We start from the raw sequence: 19,451 nt of genomic DNA, 5'->3' as shown, positions 1-19,451 counted from the left end.
CATCTTACCAGCCTCTCAAATTCAATTAAAAAATGATAAAAGGATTAAAAAACAAAATCAACAGAACTTTCTATTCCCATCACCACCAAAAATGGAGGGTGAAGGGAGGAAGGGAGTGGGGAGGAGATTACCAGAGCTGAAGGAGAGCAGTTGTGGGCTGCTCCTCCTGTAATGACACCCATACATAGCGAGGAGACATGAATAGCAGTGATACGGAGCTCAATGTTGTAAACTCTGAAGTTATGATAAGGAGGCACAGTATTTTACCACTATCTGAAATTTGGTTTTAAAGACTTTACCACTATGTATACATTAAACTGAATACCTAATTTTTATGTCTATATTTTAATGAAACTGATTTTAAAAATCAAAATCTATGAACAGAACACTTAAATTCAATCTAGAGTTAATAAATATAAATGACTAAAATTTCCATTTTAGAGAAAAGAAAGGTTTGTAAAATTATTTGAAACTAATATCGTGGGAACCCAGACAATATGAAGAGAAAACAAATTCTATGATTTTCAGAGATATCAACCAGAATCTTGGGTAGAAGGAATCATATACACACAATTAAACACTAGCTCTACAGTGACACAGCTTAATAGTCAACTTAGGCAATCTGTTTGTGTGTCATAAACTCAAAATGTGAAAAAATAAACTAGGGAAATACCCTAAGCTGCATATTAAACCAAGTGAGAGGCCTTGGACTGGCTAGGTGGAAGGAAGGTGAGTGTGAGCCAGTGCAGCAGTGAAAGGGAGGAGGAGGGGGAGGAGGAGGAGGGGGAGGAAGAGGAGGCAACCAAGTGCTGCATTCTATGAGTGGTCCCTGTGACTCTCCTTTGGTCAGAGGCAGTGGGATAAGAGAATTCATTCGCCTTCATTCGCTCTTAAACCTGTTTAGGGTAAGACTTTTAAGTGGAAGCACAACTTCAGGGTTTGATTTTATTGTCAAATGTTATTCCCTCACCTATATACAAAATTTTATTAACAGAGACTACAACCCTGTTCCTCAAGTTTGGCAATTTAGATGTTCTCAAACTCACAAGCACAAAAGCACCAGGAAACTACAATTTATGAACAGTTTTACAACTAAATCCATCTCAAGTTTTAATATGAAAAAATTAAAACAATTCTCTACCTCTAAAGACTTAAGAACAATTAAACCCATCCTTGGTTTTAATGTGAAAAGAATTCTTTAACTCTAAGGCCTAAACATATACACACACCCCCACCTTCTTCAAGGAGGCTCTACTCTCCTATGTTTCCAAATCTATCCTTACCTCTGTACTTTTTTTTCTAAATATTTATTTATTTACCATGTATACATCATACAGCTTTCTGCCTGCAGGCCAGAAGAGGGCGCTAGATCTGATTATAGATGGTTGTGAGCCACCATGTGGTTGCTGGGACTTGAACTCAGGACCTCTGGAAAAGCAGTCAGTGCTTTCAACCTCTGAGCTATCTCTCCAGCCCACTCTCTACTTTTCTTATTAGCCACTCTCAATACTAAACTTAGGAAACTCTGAGATGCATTTCTTACTTTAAAGATAGTCTTACATTTAATGCATTTATAGCTGTTATAATTTGAATGCTCATATGAGCATCATTTCAGAGTATCTCCTAAACCTCTAAGGTACAGATTCCTATCATTTTAAAAGAGAGTCATAATTTAAGAAACTTCACCAGTACCACACCACTAGTGAAGCTCAAAATACAAGGACCCAGGCAACAAAACACACCTTCCACTATTCTTAATATGCAAATTCACATCAGTATTTTTTCAGTTAAGTTTTTTGTTAAGCTGTTGTAACTATTTCATAATTTAATATTCTATACACATACTACATTAGAAAGAACACTAGAATTGGAACTCTAACCAAGTTACTCACCACTCTCCGTCTTTAGGCTTCTACAATGGCATTAGTAATTCGCTGCAACTGGAAAGGCTAATTAATCCTGAAGACCTCTAAATTCTTAGAACTAGAAAAAACCTCAGAGGATGACTTAGGACTACATAAATGACTGGCACCACTACAGCTCTGCCCCGCTTTACAAAGGTGAGACAGAGAGGGGGTTTGGGGGAGGGGTGCTCTGATGATCCCTGGCTTCTCCCTCTTGTTTTTAAGCTTCTGTTCTGTTACGTAACTGTAAAGCTGTCAGGTCGGATTCTGTCAAGTACTTCAGGCCCTGCCCATGCATGGCCTAAGCAGATTGATTCTACAGGACTGAGAAAGCTTAACGGAGCTGCAAGCCAACTAGCTCATCAAAAACGGACACAGAATGGACAGTGAAGTGTAAAATTGTCCAAATTAATTCATAAACTAAATGGTATGCTTGGGAATCCTGGCCACGCTGTACAGAAACATAAGCAGACGTCTTACAGAAGAATTCCACAATCAGCCCCAGACACTCTGCCCCTACCTCTCAATAATTTCACCCTTCCCATAGATTTTTTTTTCTTTTTCTTTTTTCTGAGATAAGGGTTTTTCTCTGTACAGCCCTGACTACCTGGAACCAGGCTGGCCTCAAACTCAACGATTGGCCTGCCTCTGCCTCCCGAGTACTGGTATTAAAGGTTGTGTCACCATTGCCAGCCTTCCCCTAGATTTATAGAACTACGAAACAGAATGAAGGTTCTTAGGTAATATGAAAAAGCACAGTAGAAAAAAGATCTATCAATATAATTTTCCCTCTACTTACTGTCGATGACTGCCAGTCAACTGTACTGTAAAACCGAGAGAAATGTATTTCTATATTCGGTCCAGAATTATTGCATGATTTCCATAGGTTTCTGCTACTGATTGGGGGCTTCTGAGAAGCAGACCCCCAAATCAAAGTACAAACATATGTGAGGTGAAAGAATTCTCAGAGAAACAATTATCTCAACCCATCCAAGTCATGAGCCTGTCCTGACTCACATGATTTCTCCTTCAAGGATACCTCAGGTTTCTAGGCACCAATCAGTAATGCTCTCTCAACTTCACACAGAAAGCCAGTTTCTAACTGTGAGACTCTTTACTCCCTTTTCTCCTTAATTTCTTTCCCTAGCCAACACAAGCCCAGTACTACATCCCCTCAAACAATCTCTTTGCCTTACCCTTTTCTTCTAGGCCCATGTCCTCCACAGGCCTGAGTCCTAGATGCCCTAGAGGCATCCAAACAGTCACTCTGAGAGCTGGGAAGTTGAGTGAACCAACAATAAGGTAACTGAAAAGGCCACACTACCCGAATCTAAGTAGTCCTCTGCAGTGCTCAGCAAGCACAAGCCCTTTCTCCTCCCTGTAAAGGATTGGCTTACAGTGGGTAAGGACTGCCTCTAAGTTTGCAGGTGGGGGTTGGGGATTTAGCTCAGTGGTAGAGCGCTTGCCTAGGAAGCGCAAGGCCCTGGGTTCGGTCCCCAGCTCCGGAAAAAAAAGAACCAAAAAAAAAAAAAAAAAGTTTGCAGGTGGATGGTGAAGATCTTAAATACAATGTATACCTGCTGTCTCCAATATTTGTATTGTAAACCCTATAGTTCATATTGTACATTCATTTGACAGATAAAATAAAAACAATTTCTTTTGCAAGGGCATACAACTAGTAGGCTACAGAGGTAACTGACTCTAGCCAATGTCTGCTCTTGCAGAGACAGCGCTGATCCATTTCTAAAAGCATAGGTGGTGTTGGGGACACTAAGCATGTCTATCACCAAAGTCTTAAATATAAATACTATCCTCAAAAGTATTTTTAGAAATATTCTAACTAAAGGTTTAATTCTCTCTTCATGTCCAGGAAAATTCTTAGAGCTAAAAACAAAACAAAACAAAACCATTTAAACATGTAAGACCTGGCATTTTGTATGCTGCCGGGTCTACACTGGCTAATGCCATGTGCCCTGGAGCCAAACTGACAGAATTCAGTTGTGTGACCTTAGGCAAATACAGAAGTTATGGAGCATGAAGAGGAAAAGGACCTCCACTGGGGCAGAAGTAAACTGTGACTAGCTGCTGAGCAGGACAAAAGCTTGCATCTGTCCTGGGCTCAGTGTGGCTGCCTATGACCAGCAACTGGGGAGGGTGAAGCTTGAGGCTCCCTTGAGCTCAGGACCTTAAGGCCAACTAACGAGGACTAGGCAACACTAACACTAACTCAAACAAAGTTCATATCTAAACCCAGAAAAGCCACAGGGAAATTATAACCAGTATGCCCATAACCCACAAGGGCTAATCAACCAATACAAAGTATTTTTAAAGCTAAAGTGCTTCAAAGAATACAAATAGAATTTTTAATGCAGAAAAAATTAACACCAAAAAAAAGTCAAGCTCCAAAATCTACTTCATTCTGCATTTTAATAATTATGAATAGTATCACTATAAATGTATACACAAAAGTCGAGAACACCCACTGTACTGTTAGCAGTATTGAATCCGGATGAAAAGGAGCCTAAGGAAGACCACAGGACCACAGAGTGCACTCAGAGCCCCCTTCCTCTACTGGGTCACTCTGTAGCTTAGTCTCTCTTAAGCATATGTGGGAACAGGCTGTCTCCACTGTCTCTACAGAATATGAATCGTGGTTGTGTCGGGGAAGCAAAGCAGGACGCATATAGCTGACTGAAGACTAAAAGATGGCGAAAGGTGCCGAGCAGCCGGAACACAAGCACTAAGTGGCTGGGGACTCCCCCTCCTGCATTACCAACAAGATACAGAGAAGGGAGGCTGGAGAGACGGCTCAGCGGTTAAGGGAACTGACTGCTCTCCCAGAGGTCCTGAGTTCAAATCCCAGCAACCACATGGTGGCTCACAACCATCTGTAATGGGATCTGATGCCCTCTTCTGGTGTGTCTGAAAACAGCTACAGTGGACTCACATACAATAAATAAATATTTTTTAAAAAGATACAGAGAAAGCTTCTTACACTCCTGATACATTTCAAAGTTTAACGATAACTTAATAAATGACCTTCAATACAAAAGACATGAACTGCAACTGAAGCTTCCACTTAAATACATGCTGTACTATTAAGTACCCACTGTATTTGCCTCTAGGACAACAGCAACTCCAGTGCCCCATGACCAGATTAACAAACACTGCTAACAATCTCACAGAAGCAATTAACAAAGCACAGAGGAAGTGCTTAAAGGAATCCCATTAAGACAATGTCCATTTTAATAGTAAATCTCAGACTTTGTTTTATTACTGGTTTCTTTACCATATAATCACATCTGACTGTTTGGGGATTTATTAAAGTCACTAGGGGTTCAGCACAGCCTCCAAGACTAGTTCTGTAATATAGAAATACAAACAATACATTTGGTGTTGCCACTATCTTTAACATAAAACATCACTGACATTTGTCTCGTTTAGAACCACAAAGATTGCTTTAAATATAAAGGAACTTATCTGGTTCACAAAAGAAACGATAATAAAACAGTGCTTCGTTTTGGTCTATTAATGGACTACCACAATCACCACCATCCCCCAATCCTACTCTAATGCTTGCGCTAAATGGCTACGATTGGAATGTGTTCTCCAAAGGCCCAGGGGGTTAAATAACAGCTTGGTAAGTAGCCTGCGGCACCATCGGGAACTAGTGGAACCTTTAAGAGGCAGGTTCTAGTGGAAGACGTGACATCACTAGAAGCATGGATGCCTGGAATGAAATAGTGGGATCCCAGCTCCCTTTTCTTTGCCCCAACTGCCAAAGGTAGGAAGCTTTGCTCTCCCAGTGATACACTACCTCGCCACATACCCAAAAACAAGTTAAAACAATCACAAACTGAAAAACCTCTGAACTATGAACCTTGTAAGCTGATTAACTCACTCTGCCACGGTGATATGCTTAAACAACATCTAAGGAGGCGACCAAGGATTCCCTAGCTGTACAGATATTTGAAACATGACTCTCTGAACCACAGCCTGGGCATTTCCCTGCCCTGGCCTGGCCTCTGCAGTCATTTTGGAGTCACAGTATGTGTCTGTTGTGTGTTCTCATGCTAACTATATTACCCAAAAACTTGTTTGCAGTGTCATATACATAGGACTAAATAAAGTTAACTGGTGGCCAATGGCTAGGCAGGTTAGACAGAGGCGGGACTTTTAGGATTCCTGGGAAGGGACTGAGGAAAGAAGAGGGGATTCCACTATGATGAGAGCATAGGAGATGGAGCCCACTGGAAAGGTGCAGGAAGGAGGGAGAGACAACCAACATGTTGGTGCAGGGGGAAAGTGGCCCCAGGAGGGCTGCCCAGCAGGGTCCAGAGCAGCAAAGATAAAATACAGATTTAGTATTAACTCAGGAATATCAGAGGGGAGTGTGTGTTAGCCATGTGAAGTCAGGGACTGGCCCAGCCACTGAGCTGTTTAAGGTATTTAAAATGTAAGGTTGTGGGGTTGGGGATTTGGCTCAGTGGTAGAGCGTTTGCCTAGGAAGTGCAAGGTCCTGGGTTCGGTCCCCAGCCCCGAAAAAAAGAAAAAAAAAATGTAAGGTTGTGTATGTGTGTCACTGAGAATCCAGAACATTAAGGTGTAGTGAGAAGCATATGCACACCCACTGGGAGTTTAGAGCAGATTAACCTACTACTGCTACAACAGCCAGCTCTACATACACATCTGATCTCACTGTCCCCTTGCAAACACACACGGGCTTATTTACCCAAGAAAACATTCATTCATTTCTCACTTACAGCAGGTTCACATGAGGGAAAAACAGACAGGAGGTTTCCTGTGTAACTTCAAAACATATCTAAGCAATGAATGACTGCATGAAAATGTGTAAAGGACTGTAGAGACGATCCCTGAAAATAGTCTTTAAATGAAAGCATCAAGGAGAGTCTCAGACACAAGCCAGAAAGCAGAGCAAACGGTGAGTATTTGGACTTACCAAGGCAGCTAAGGTACAAAAAGACAGCTGAGCAGAAATGCAGGAAGTAAACTGAGGTCAGACAAGAGCAGACTATCAACACTGTCTCAGTCAGTGCTCTACTGCTGTGAAGAGACACCATGACCATGACAACTCTTATAAACAGAAAGCATTTAATTGGGGCTGGCTTACAGTTTCAGAGGTTGGTCCACTGTCCTCATGGCAGGGAGCATGGCAGCATACAGGAAGACAAAGTAGTTTAAAGTTCTACATCCGAATCTGAAGGCAGCAGGCAAGAGCCACTGGGCCTGGCTTGGGTTTTCGACAACCAAAGTCCATCTCCAATGACACACTTCTGGAGTGTGTAGTTTTGCTGTATCGCTCTGTGCATATATTTCATATAATTGAATGCTTGGTCATTAGGGAGTGCCACTTGAGAGGGATTAGGAGGTGTGGGCTTGTTGGAGGAAGTGTGTAGGAGGTGGTTCTGATGCTCCGATCAGGAACCTGCATGTGGACACTGAAGGTCCTGTTGCCCAACTGGTTCCTGTTCGATTAGCACCTGTCCAGGAGCCACCCGGATCCACAGATGAAAGACGCACAGACACACACAGAGACAGACAGACAGACAGACAGACACACACACGCTTATCTTAAATATGCTTTTTAGCTCAATGGCTGGACACTTCTAAGCCTCCTGCAGCTAACATGCCCTTCTCTTCACTCCCAGCTCAACACCTCTAATTCTGCCCTCAGCTCAGCTGCCCAGTTACCTTCTAATGCTCAGCATGTAAATCTCCCCTCAGCTTAGTTACGTTTCTAATTTCCCACCTGCTACCCCAGGTCCAGTCACAGAAGTGGCCAATGGCCACTCCACCCTAGATCTTACATGGCTGGTGGCGCTCTCTCGCTCTCTCTCTCTCTCTCTCTCTCTCTCTCTCTCTCTCTCTCTCTGAAGCATGGTGACTCCTCTTTACTCCTCCTGCATCTATTAGCCTGCCTGCAGGAACCTGCAAGTCCCATCTCTTCCATCCAGCCATTGGCTGCTAGCATCTTTATTGATCAACTAAGAACCAATTGGGCAACAGGACCTTCAGCATTCACACACAGATCAGAACCACCCACTACACACTTCCTCCAATAATCCCACACCTCCTAATCCCTCTCCAGTAGTGCCACTCCCTAATGACCAAGCATTCAAATATATGAGCCTACGGGGGGGTGGGGTGGGTATTCTTATTCAATCCACCACAAATACGCTATTACAGAATCCTTATCCTTATTTGACACATTAGCAGAAAGCCATTCAACAACTCTGAGGAGGGAAAGCATTCAAAGCTATGTTTTAGGACCTTTAGCCATAGGACCCAGCAGCTGTACACATGGCAGACTCACTGGAAGACCTGAAGAGCCTGTCAGTATCTTGTGGATAGATAATTATCCTTTGGGGTCTGTGGGAGATCGGTTCCAGGGCTCATTCCCAGCCTACAGATCTAGAGATTATGTATGCGAATCTCCCTGCAGATGTTAAATCACCTCTGGGTTACTTATAATACTGAAAATATAAGTGCCGTGTAAATGTTTGTTAAACTGTATGGTTTAGGGAATGACAAGGGAAAGGTCTGGGCATGATCAAAGTAGCCACAGTTAGGAGTTTCAAACTGTAGACCTGAGATAGGCTAACTTTGCAGATACAGGTTCTTATAATAGCTGTAAATGAATAGCAGTGGGATTCATTTTCCTCATTCATTTATCCTACCAAGCTCAAAGTTCAGAAAAGCAGACCCTTTTTTTATACACATTAAAAACTAAGGAGTGATCAAATGATTTCTGATGTCTATTCTAATTAGTAACTTGTCTACACTTGCTTACTTTCCTTCAAAACACTAGAGCTTGCTGGGAAATAGGATCTGGGAAAAAAGAAAAGTCTGGATTGTGTTCTCAATTTTTCATTACAATTATTTTAAGCTCCGAATGCACTTGCCATTACATGATACCAGGCACTGTCCTAAACACCCTAAACATACTACCACAAGTGTTTCTCAAAATGACCCCAGAGGCAGGCACTTTAGCATACATGTTCTAAATGAGTGTTAGGCCTGCATGAGGAAGCTCATCAAGCCCTCACAGCTGGAGGTAGGGGAAGCCGGGCAGGCCCTCTACAGAAGGTTTTAACGTGCTGGCCAGGTTCCCAGCTCAAAACAAAAGGCCAACACAGACCACAATGTACCTAAATGTGATACAATTACTAAAGACCATAATAACCATATTGCTTAATCATTCCTAATAAGTTAATATTTTAAACCTTGCACTGTAGTTTCCTTAGGTTTTCTGTTTTGTACACTGTATTCAGAATTTTTTAAATGGTTACAACACAATTAAGAAGAAACACCTTAACCAGAGGCTCTAACTCTGCCAGCAGAATATTTGACTGGCACACACGGAGCTCTGGATGCAACCTTCATTGCTCAAGTGGATCTGGTGGCTCACATCTGTAACCTGAGCATGTGAATACAAACAGGATGTCAGGTGCTCCAAGTGACACGGCTAAGCTGTAGGCTAATCTAGGTATTGAACACAACGAAACCACACACACACACACACACACACACACACACACACACACACACACCCCTTCTCACCCAACATAGGGAGCCCACTACAGACTAAAGTATGTATACTGCCAAAGTCCAACTTGGGGAACCCATGAGTTTCCTAGTGTTAGTTACAGGAGCATGAATGACTCAAATATAGCTGTATCACCAAAGTGCCCTGCAACACGGTGACCACTCACAAAAGCCAGCCAGGAACCTGGGACCTACTGCACAGATGGCCGGCAGCTCATCGGGTTGGAGAATTCCTTTCCAGGTAGCTCTATTGGTCCAAACCAATAGCTTCCAAGGAGCTCAGTCTGTTTCAGGAACTTCCTGAGACTATTTTGAGTTGTTGACCTCTTATCTGAATGAGTTTTCCTGAAGGACAGACTTTCTCTCCTGGAGGAAAATGCTATGTAACAGTGGGCTACATAAATTCACCCCACCCCTAAAATAAAGTAAAATAATAAGGCTATTGAAAGTAGAAGTTAAAAACTGACAAAATAAAACGCCTACCAATTACTTCCTTAGTAAATTATTCAAAATAGAGCTAAGGGGAAAAATCAGATTTGCTAAAATTTTATTATAATCTTTAAATCATCCACTGCCAAAGAAAAGAGAAAAATGAAATTCTGAGAGCTATGTAATACATTCAATATGAACCACACCAAGTTGTGTGTGTGTGTGTGTGTGTGTGTGTGTGTGTGTGTCACACACACACACACACACACACACACACACGTCACATGCATGCCTGTGCCTGCAGAAATCAGAAGATGGCATCTCCTGGAATTGACGTTACAGGTGGTTGTGAGTCACCATGTGGGTACTAGAACTGGAGACCCAGCTCTCTGCAAGAGCAACAGTGCTGTTCTCCATGCCCCCCACCTTTTTTATGTGGCACTCTATGTATTTGTTATAAATTAGGTCACACTCTCCCCAGAGGGAATCCAAGGAGGAAAAGCAGTCATGTGGCCCTGGCCAAGTCTGGGTCACAGGTATGGCTGGGCCTTGGACAGCTCCCACCTCTCCATGGGAGGGGCAGGTTCACTGCCCTCTTTTCAGTGGCTGCCACAGCAGAACTCAAAGCTGTCTTGCCCAACACCAGGGCCTTTTGTAAGGACATGATGACTGAGGGAGGCACAACTTCCCAGCTGCCATCACGAGCACAGTAGTAACTGTTGGACAGCTTGTGACTGGGGCCTACGGGGCGCTTTGGAGGTGGCTGGGTCGGCTCGGGGATCTCCTGGTAGTGCAGCTGCAGCTTCACCTGCAGATCTTGCTCAGACTCTCAGTTCCACAGCTTTTGTATAGCGCAAGTAGCAGACACCATATTCCTTCTGCTCCAAAGCTCCACGGCCCTTTAATGCCTTCAAAACCAGGAGCACCTGGGTGACTCTTATACTAGCAAGTTCTGCTTCCAGCACAAGGTCCAACCTAGTTTCCTCTGGAGCACAGATGATCCTGGGGGAACACTTCCCAGAAGACTTCCTCAGTGCTGCTGGTCTCTTACGTCTCAGCTGATTTTTCAACCTTAGCTGACCAGTCTCTTGTTAATCACTTCACACAAATCTCCCTCTCAAATGTCCTAAGCGAGGCCTTCATCCTCTGCACTGCCCTCAACATTTATCTTCCAAGCTACACAGAACACTTCATCATGCTTGGAACAGTTAATGGCTGTTTTGGCCCAAAGTTCCAAAGTCCTTCCACAATCCTCCCAAAAGCACATGGTCAGGTTTATCACAGCAACATCTCGCTACCCTGGTTGGTACCCTTCTGTCCTAGGTAAGAGTTACAACAGCGGAAATGAAGCACCATTGGAGGTTCTTTTGGGGGAGAGAAAGGCAACTTGGAGAGGAATGGGTTTATCTGGCTTGTTTCCACATCCATAATTTATCACTGAAGAAAGTCAGGACAGGAACTCAGGCAGAGAGGATCTGAAGGCAGGAGCAGATGCAGAAGCCTGGAGGAGTGCTACTTACTGGCTCGTTCCCTCTGCTTACCCAACATGCTTTCTTACAGACCCCAGGAGGACCAGCCCAGGAATGGCTCCTGTACTCACTGAGCATTAAGAAAATGCCTGATCAGTTTGCTCACAGCCAGGTATTTTCTTTACTAAAGTTCCCTCCTCTCAGACTTTAGCTTGTGTCAAGTTAACATAAAATGACTAGGCATGACTGTAAATCCATACCAATGGTTGTTTTATTAACTACACTATGCTTTTGTATCCCCCTCCCCCATTTTTACAGGATAAAAGTACAGAAAAAGTATTTTGCAGATAAAAATTTTTTTTTTAATTTGTTGTTTTTTAGTTGTGTGGGATGAAGGTAGGGAAGTAGGTGTTTCTGTGCATGCACACTGGACCCCTGGTGCTGATGTTAGAGGCTGTTGTGAGCTATAGGAAGTGGGGGTGTAGAAGGGCCTTGGAAGTGGGTAATAGAAACCCTGCAAGAACAATCACCCCCCTAACCACAGAGATGTCCACATGAAGCATACAGACCAGCTTTAACTCTACTCTCATGGTCTGAAATCAACAGCAAATGCTTTTACATACACAAAGCCAAGGATCAGGACATCTGTCACCCTGTTTGCTGACATTAGCTATTTTCCCTCTTCTTTTTGAGAAAGTATCTCAACTCTGCACTCCAAACTCACTGTGAAGTAAAGCTAGCTCGCCTCAATCGCACAGCCACACCCTCCTGCTTCAGCTTCCTAAACGCTAGAATTACAGTATAAGTCAAGCATTTATCTGTTTTACACTTGTGAGCCGAAGTAATAGAAATAAAACCAATAAAGGAAATGCAAACCAAAAGCACACTGAGATTCCACACTAGCCAAAAAGTCACCAAGAAAACAACAAATGCTGTTGAGAATGCAGAGGGCACATACTGGGGCTGCCACCATGGAAATCAGTGTGGGAATTCCTGAAGGAAAAAAAACCTAAAAGCAACTATCACAGAGTCCTGCCATACCAGTAATTCCTGAGTAGACACACAATAGAATCTAAGTCAACATACCACACAGAGACCTACACGCCCATATGTATTAGAGTCCTTTAAAATAACCTATTTACAGAATCAGCCTAGCTCCCCACTGACAGATGAATATGTGGTCTATATGCACAATAAGGTATTATTCAGTCATAAAGAAGAATGAACTTTCCTCACCTGCAGGAAAAGGAGGAACTGGAAATAATGGCACGAGTAACACAGACAGGCTCAAAAGATAAAGTGTTCCCCTCACACATGGCATTTATTTAAACAAGGCACGAGGGCATGTTTTGAGCCCCAGCACTAGGAAGGCAAAGGCATTAGGATCTTTGAGTCTGAGGCCAACGTGTTCTGAATAGTGTTCCAAGCTAGCTACACTGTGACACCCTGCCTCAAAAAAGGGAAGGCACAGAAGTAGAAGGGGGACTATGGGGGACCAGCAGGATACGGGATGCAAGAAGGCGAGAGAGAATGAGTCTGACCAAAGTACATAGTGTACACGTTTGAAAATGTCATGAATGAAACCTATTATATTTTTCAGTTAATCAATATTTTTCTTTTTTTAAAAAGGGGACTAATCTAAAACAAGAATACAGATACTTCGGGATCCAAAAGGTATAAAAATGACCACTATGACTTATTTTCTATTTTAAAAAGTTTGTTATTTCCTCAACATATATAGACATACTAATGAAAATGGAAGGTTTTAATTTTTTAATCAGAAATCTATTAACACATGGTACTTATACCTTACTTCAAGAAAATCAAAAGCTTTGGTTGATCCAGGATGGATATAGCACAATTTTTAAAATAAGAAAGTCAGAGACTAAAGAGATGGCTCAGCGGTTAAGAGCACTGGCTGCTCTTCCAAAGCCCATATGGCAGCCCACAACTTTCTGAAACTCCAGTTCTAGGAGATCCCTCACGCAGACATACACATCAAAGCACAGGAATAAATAAAAAATAAATCATTTTTGGAAAACGAAAGGAAATTATTGCTTTAGTATTCCTCAGTCAAATGTGCTGTGGGAGGTTCATGTGGAGACAAAACAACAGGGCAGAGAGAAGCTAAGGTTCGGTGGACTGGAACCTCAGGACCATGCTAATGTCACTAATGCTAAGGCTCTCAATTCTCCTCTAGGTATACCCTCACGTGCACTTCTGCCAGCAGTGTTCCAGCTGGGTGTGTCATCATTTTTATGGCTTGGACCTGCCAGGTTCCTCACAGGCTGCAGCTCTGCTTCCTGACCTGCCAAGACTGCACCGAGCCCAGAATGCTGTCAAAGTAAAGTGACTAACCAACTAAGTTAAATTTAGGCCTCTTTGTCTTCATTGTGAAGCCATATTGAAAAAGACATACTGTATGGTGTCAGCATAAGACAAGACATACTGTGTGGTGTCAGCAGAAACTCATAGCTAGACCTGAAACCAACCTGGATGTGTGTGTGTGTGTGTGTGTGTGTGTGTGTGTGTGTGTGTGTGTGTTATTTGGTATGTAATATTCCTTATTAGCATAGTTCATTACTTTATAAAATGGTATACTTTTGCATATTTACATACAACAAAAAGTCGAACTCACTGACTTTCCCTCCATTCTGATTCATTTCTAAAATGGGCTCTGACTTTATCAATCCATTAATATTATGACTCTTCGAGCTACCAAAAACATTGCAAACACCCAAGTTTAATCAATTATTTTCATTCTTACTCCTCTTGGCACTGTTATGGGCCAGACCCGATTGACCAGGTCTTTCTCTTCTTGGGTATCCAGGACAATACTTTTTCCCATTTTTCATTTTTCCCCATTTCGAGACCCTGTCTCAAAAAAGAAAGACATTATACTAGAAGGGGCCCTGGGGGTCCAGCAGGAAGGGGATGCAAGGAGGTGAGAGGAGTAAGTCTGATCAAAGTGTAACCACCGAGTCTCCCTTCTTGAGGGACCTTGCACATGGGAAGTAGGAACATGCCTCCCCCCCCAGCCTGCATTGCCAAGAGCGTTTGGAACAATCTCAGTGTTGCTCAAGACCAAGTTGGCGCACTATTACTTTGTAACACACTCTGGCCTCGTTCATACAGAATCAATGGGCCCTTTTTGTAAGGCCCACTTCATTGAGCTTCCTTTATTCCATAGGACAATACTTAAATGTCTGTCCCATCCGTAGAGTACATTTCTGAATCACATTTATCTTTCTATCCCCAAAGTGGCTGGCTCACTCATTTTAAGCACTTACTATGGTGAATTTTCCAAATTAAACTATTTTACACTTCCAAGGTTACAAATAAGGTACAACGTGCAACTTGGCACTCTGTAAAAATGTTTACTAAAGGGCTGGAGAGATGGCTCAGCAATTAAGAGCACTGTCTGCTCTTCCAGAGGTCCTGAGTTCAATTCCCAGCAACCATATGGTGGCTCACAACCATCTGTGATGGGATCTGATGCCCTCTTCTGGTGTGTCTGAAGACAGCTACTGTGTACTTATATCTAATAAACCTTTTTTAAAAAAATGCTTACTAAATTGATTTGTTCCTAATTTGCATTTTCAAAAATGTATATTTGTATTTTAAGGAGCTTTAAGGTTTTAATTCAAAATGTTTATTGAACTACAGACTTCTGAATGAAATGGCCAGTTTGTTTCCTACAAAATAAAAATTGCTTAATAGAGGAAAGCTATCTTTGCTGTAGACTAAAACTAAACAAAACAGCATTCTAACCTAAATCTTTCTAGCCCACAGAACAGGTTAGGCACATGCTAAATCCCGGGTTATTTTCTGATGCTTTTCCCTGATCATCTTCAAGTCATCGCAACTTTCTCCTCATTAATCCCACCCCAGTGATGCTGCCTTTGAAAGACAAAATACCTTTTACACTAGGCACACCAAATTTAGAACTTAAACTTCAGTGTTAAAGAAACACGGTAGTGGAGCCTAATGGTGTGTGACTAGCTCAAAATCAATCAATCAATCTCTCTCTCTCTCTCTCTCTCTCTCTCTCTCTCTCTCTCTCTCTCTCAGAAATGTGAAGGGAACAGGAATGTCCACTAAACCACTTACCTTCCCGACAATCTTTTTACCACACTGTCCTTGTCAGACAGTTTTCAACCTGACTGACTACTTGGTTGAATACTTGGTTCCCTTACCCTGCAAACCCCCTTTAAAGATAAATACTCTGATTTTTTAGGCAGTTGACCTGACAGCACACACACATAGGCTTGAAAGCTTAAGGAGAAACATTCCACTTTGATTTCTGTCACTGACAACATATCACTGAAAATCTCAAGTGAAAAGCACACCCGTTACTTCCAGACTCCTCAATTAAACACAACGGTCCCAAGTTTAGGAATACTCCTCCCCACAGAGTAACACACTCAATGTAAAAGTATCTGTCTGATTTCAAGTTTAAGTTACTAGAAGAGACCATCTCATCTCCCTTTAATAGGTCCAAACTGGTCACCTGGAGTCAGTCCCCTGGCTGACAGTCTTGAATTGCTTGAGTCCCCCAAACAGAGACTAAGACTTAAGTATGTTAGGGGCCTTTCCCCTCTGTGATTCTGACTGACTGTCAGACAAGCTTTATTAATAGCGAGCATGGGTTTCTTGGGGATGGTACTTGAAATGACACCGTTTGTTTATAGACAATTAGCTAATTTTTAAAAGTTTAATTTATTGACAAGGGTAACGGGGCACTTTTTACTTTGAAAAGTATTCCGTCATTAAATTGTTTTCCCCCCCTCCAAATCAGAGTCAAGTCCTTCAATTCCTACTAAAGGAAGGGCATGACTTACAGCTTATTTGGTCTCTTCTTCAAACACCAAAATAACGAAATCTCTCGGAACCAAGAAAATGAAGAGGTACAGGTTTAATCTATGATCACTGGTGTGGCAAGTGACTCATGTAGGTTGTATCTAGATTCACCAAAATGATCCTCCTCATAAATTTTAAAGATGAATCCACTATGACAGCGGCTCAATTTCTATGCATGACTGCCACATTTTACCATCATTTGTACTGAAGTTTTATTATTATTATTGGTGAACTCCACTCAGTTACCTATCACCACATCCCCTATTCTAAAGAAGTAAAGATTAAAAGGAAATAAATCCTTGGGCCAAATTTCACATTAGCTATTAATAATCTTCCTTGTAAATACTTCATAGAACAAGACAAGGTTTGAAGAGATTACCTATACGTCCACAAAGTGCTTTGAAATAAATAAGTAAAATTTAAACACAACAAATCCAGACCCATTAGATTCCCCTCCAGGGCTCACATGCATTACGCAACAACCACGGGTCCAGATGTTAATCCCTATTCTGATGGTAAAATACCCAAGGCAAGGGTTATAATCCACTCAAGGAGACCATTTACAAAACAAATTTAAACAACTATTACTATAGGTTCAAGACTCTTGACTGATACACTAACAGTTCTAAGAGAATTACATTTAAACTCTTCCTTTGGGTCGTCTTTTAGCTCCGCGTCTCCCAATTCCCTCCCATTCCCCTACAAGATCCTCAAACAGCGTCTTAATTTAGGTTTTAAAAGGACTTCCTGAAGGGGAAAGGGGGACAGACCTGCATCAGGTGGTTATGTCAGAGTCTACTTTGGACAAGATACCCGCGTAAACTCCCAGAAGGGATCCATGTATTTCGTCATTCTTTCCCATGCACAACAATCGTAGTAAAATGTGATCCACAGCCATAAGCCACCCCGGACTCGCTCCATCTTCCCATCTCCGGTGGCACAGGCCTCTCCAAGCTCTCCGCGTGATGGACGGCTGAGATCCCTGAACCAGAACGGCAGTGACCCGAATTCTAGAGGAGCGAGGACTCCATACAATGCCCTAGTCCGGGGCAGCGGCCGGAGCGGGAGGTGCTGCGCGGCCAACTCCGAGCCCGCGCCCCACCCCCACGCCGCGCGGGTCCCGCTATCCCGAGGGCGCCAGGGCTCCAGGTGGGGACGTGGGAGGGGGCGGCTCCGGAGCCGCCGCCGCCGCGACCCCGGGAGGGCGAGCACAGCATTCCCTCACACAAAATGGAGGCCGGCGCACCTGGGGTCGCCGCCACCCGGGAAGCCCGCGGCCGCCCCGCGGCTCGGCCTCGCCCGCCACGCGCCGCGCACTCACCTCAGCCGCGCCGCGGGGGCCCGAAGGCGGAGCGCGAATGACTGAGCGGCCGCTCCCCGCCGCCGCTGCCGCCGACCCCGGCACGCGCCGATCGTCCGCAGCCCACCGTCCCTCCGCCGGCGTGACGCACTGGCGCCGCGGCGCGCCCACCGCGAATCCCCCCGCCCCGCCGGCCGGTCGGCCTCGTGCGCCGCGGCGCCTCCTCTCCGGGAGCCGCCCCGCCTCAGGGCCGCGGCCGCCCGCAGGTGCGCGCTGGCCGCCCGCCGGTCACCGCCCGCAGCCCGCCCGCTCGGTCGGGCCGTATTAAAGAGTGACCTTGGTTTAGCCCGGAATAGAAGCGAGTAAGCCGCGGGGGCCTCGCGCTGAGTAAGCCGGCTCCTTTAAGGTCGACCTGCGCGGCATCCCGCGTGCGCGGCCCTGCGGGCTTCGGGCCCGGCGTGGGCCTCCGGAAATTTCGCCCGGGTGGGCGCGGCCTCCGGCCTCCCCGAGGAAAAGGAGATGCTCAACAAACCTGGGGACGCCCGCCACCCCCGCGACCCCACCCCCGACACCTCCTGACCCTGCTGCCACCCAGGAGCGCGCCTAAGAGAATTTGCAGAAGCCCCACAGCCCAGACTTTATGCCTTGAGATAAGGAACCATCGCAGCCCTGCGCTGACCTTTCCTACGTGACTAACCTGACCCTAGAGAGCCTGCGCCATCCTCTCCTCCCCCTCATCCCTTATGGGATCCAGGGCCTTTTACTAAGTACTCGAGAAAAATAAGTTCACGGGCATTTAAAGGATGATGATTCTTTTTTTTTTTTTAAATAATACACGCTGTAGTAGAAATATATTTAATAAAGATGCACAGCATCTTTGATTTTAAGACTTGGGTGTTTTTTTCCCCCTTAAATTCTAATGGCATTGTGGTTCAGCTCATTCGGAAAAGCTTAAAGTTATCCCTTCTATTCTCGGGAAATATTAGTAATCACAACACTCAACTTTTAAAGATTTCACTAATTGATAACTTCAAAGAATTCTTTTTTCATATAGATCTATTTAACTCACACTAATTTTTATATATGGACCTTTTCTACCTCCAGTTGCACACGAGATCAACCTCACATCTGCTGTGTTTATTTACAATAAATTATTACTAGGTATCTTGAGTTATATGCACTTACTATTTTTAGCGGAATTTAACAATGAATTAATAACCAAGCAAAAACTTTGAATAGTTGGGTTCCAACCACAGCTAATCATGAATGAGTAAAGTTATATAACAACTGGATTATCATTTCTAGGACTGTTTGCAAACAGGAGTCCCCAGGATACTCCCAGTTGCCACTTTGTAAAATTTCTTTTGTTTTACCGACTTTGGCATCACTTCCTCCAGGTGCTGCAGAAGAGACCCTGAGATCTTATTTTAAATCTAGCCAGAGTGTGCCTGGCTTTTACATTATTTTATCAATCCGTGGGAACCTGTGCCTGGAACACTTAGCTCCCAAAAGCCCCAAAAGATTTTGATAGAAATCAAAAGAACGACTCCTCTAGGCCCATACAAGCCCAGTGACCACCCGCACACAGATAAACCTGCCCTCTTTCATGTGGCTGGCATTCTACCTGCCCAGACCTAAAGTGCTATCCTCCACACGTCTGGATGACAGAAGCAAACTTAAGTTAGGAAACCTTCCATGCACTGGGTTGCACATGGTTGCTGATAAACGTGGCCCAGAATAGAGCCCATCAGGTTCACTGGGGAAGAATTGCTAATGGGTAAAATGACAACCGGTGTTTCTGACTGCATGGCTGCTCTGTACTCTGCTATTCTTTGTGGAAATTAACTTATTAACAAATCAACTCTCCAGAGCATACTCACATCATTCCCGGTTTACATAAGAGGAAACCCAGGCGTACAGATA

At 43.8% G+C, this 19,451-nt stretch overlaps 1 protein-coding gene and 1 pseudogene across 4 annotated transcripts in view; both read right to left on the bottom strand.

Annotated features, from left to right (window-relative positions):
* The window catches only part of Fam169a (family with sequence similarity 169, member A), a 57,104-nt gene extending 39,108 nt beyond the window's left edge, over nucleotides 1–17,996 (bottom strand). The window contains exon 1 of one of the 4 annotated variants that reach the window (XM_087621645.1): nucleotides 17,865–17,996. Coding sequence is in view for 1 of the 4 variants with exons in the window: in XM_087621643.1 (XP_087477769.1) it covers nucleotides 16,999–17,004 (6 nt within the window). In the remaining 3 variants the exon portion in view is untranslated. 4 annotated transcript variants of the gene reach the window in all.
* Nucleotides 10,359–10,850, bottom strand: LOC147996003 (NADH dehydrogenase [ubiquinone] 1 alpha subcomplex subunit 7 pseudogene; annotated as a pseudogene).
* Nucleotides 17,997–19,451: the final 1,455 nt, after the last annotated feature.

This window comes from Rattus norvegicus, chromosome 2, assembly GCF_021556685.1.
Source record: "Rattus norvegicus strain SHRSP/BbbUtx chromosome 2, alternate assembly SHRSP_T2T, whole genome shotgun sequence".
Classification (NCBI taxonomy): domain Eukaryota; kingdom Metazoa; phylum Chordata; class Mammalia; order Rodentia; family Muridae; genus Rattus; species Rattus norvegicus.
The sequence above is the reverse complement of the archived record's forward strand: the minus strand, read 5'-3'. Positions and strand labels throughout refer to the sequence as shown.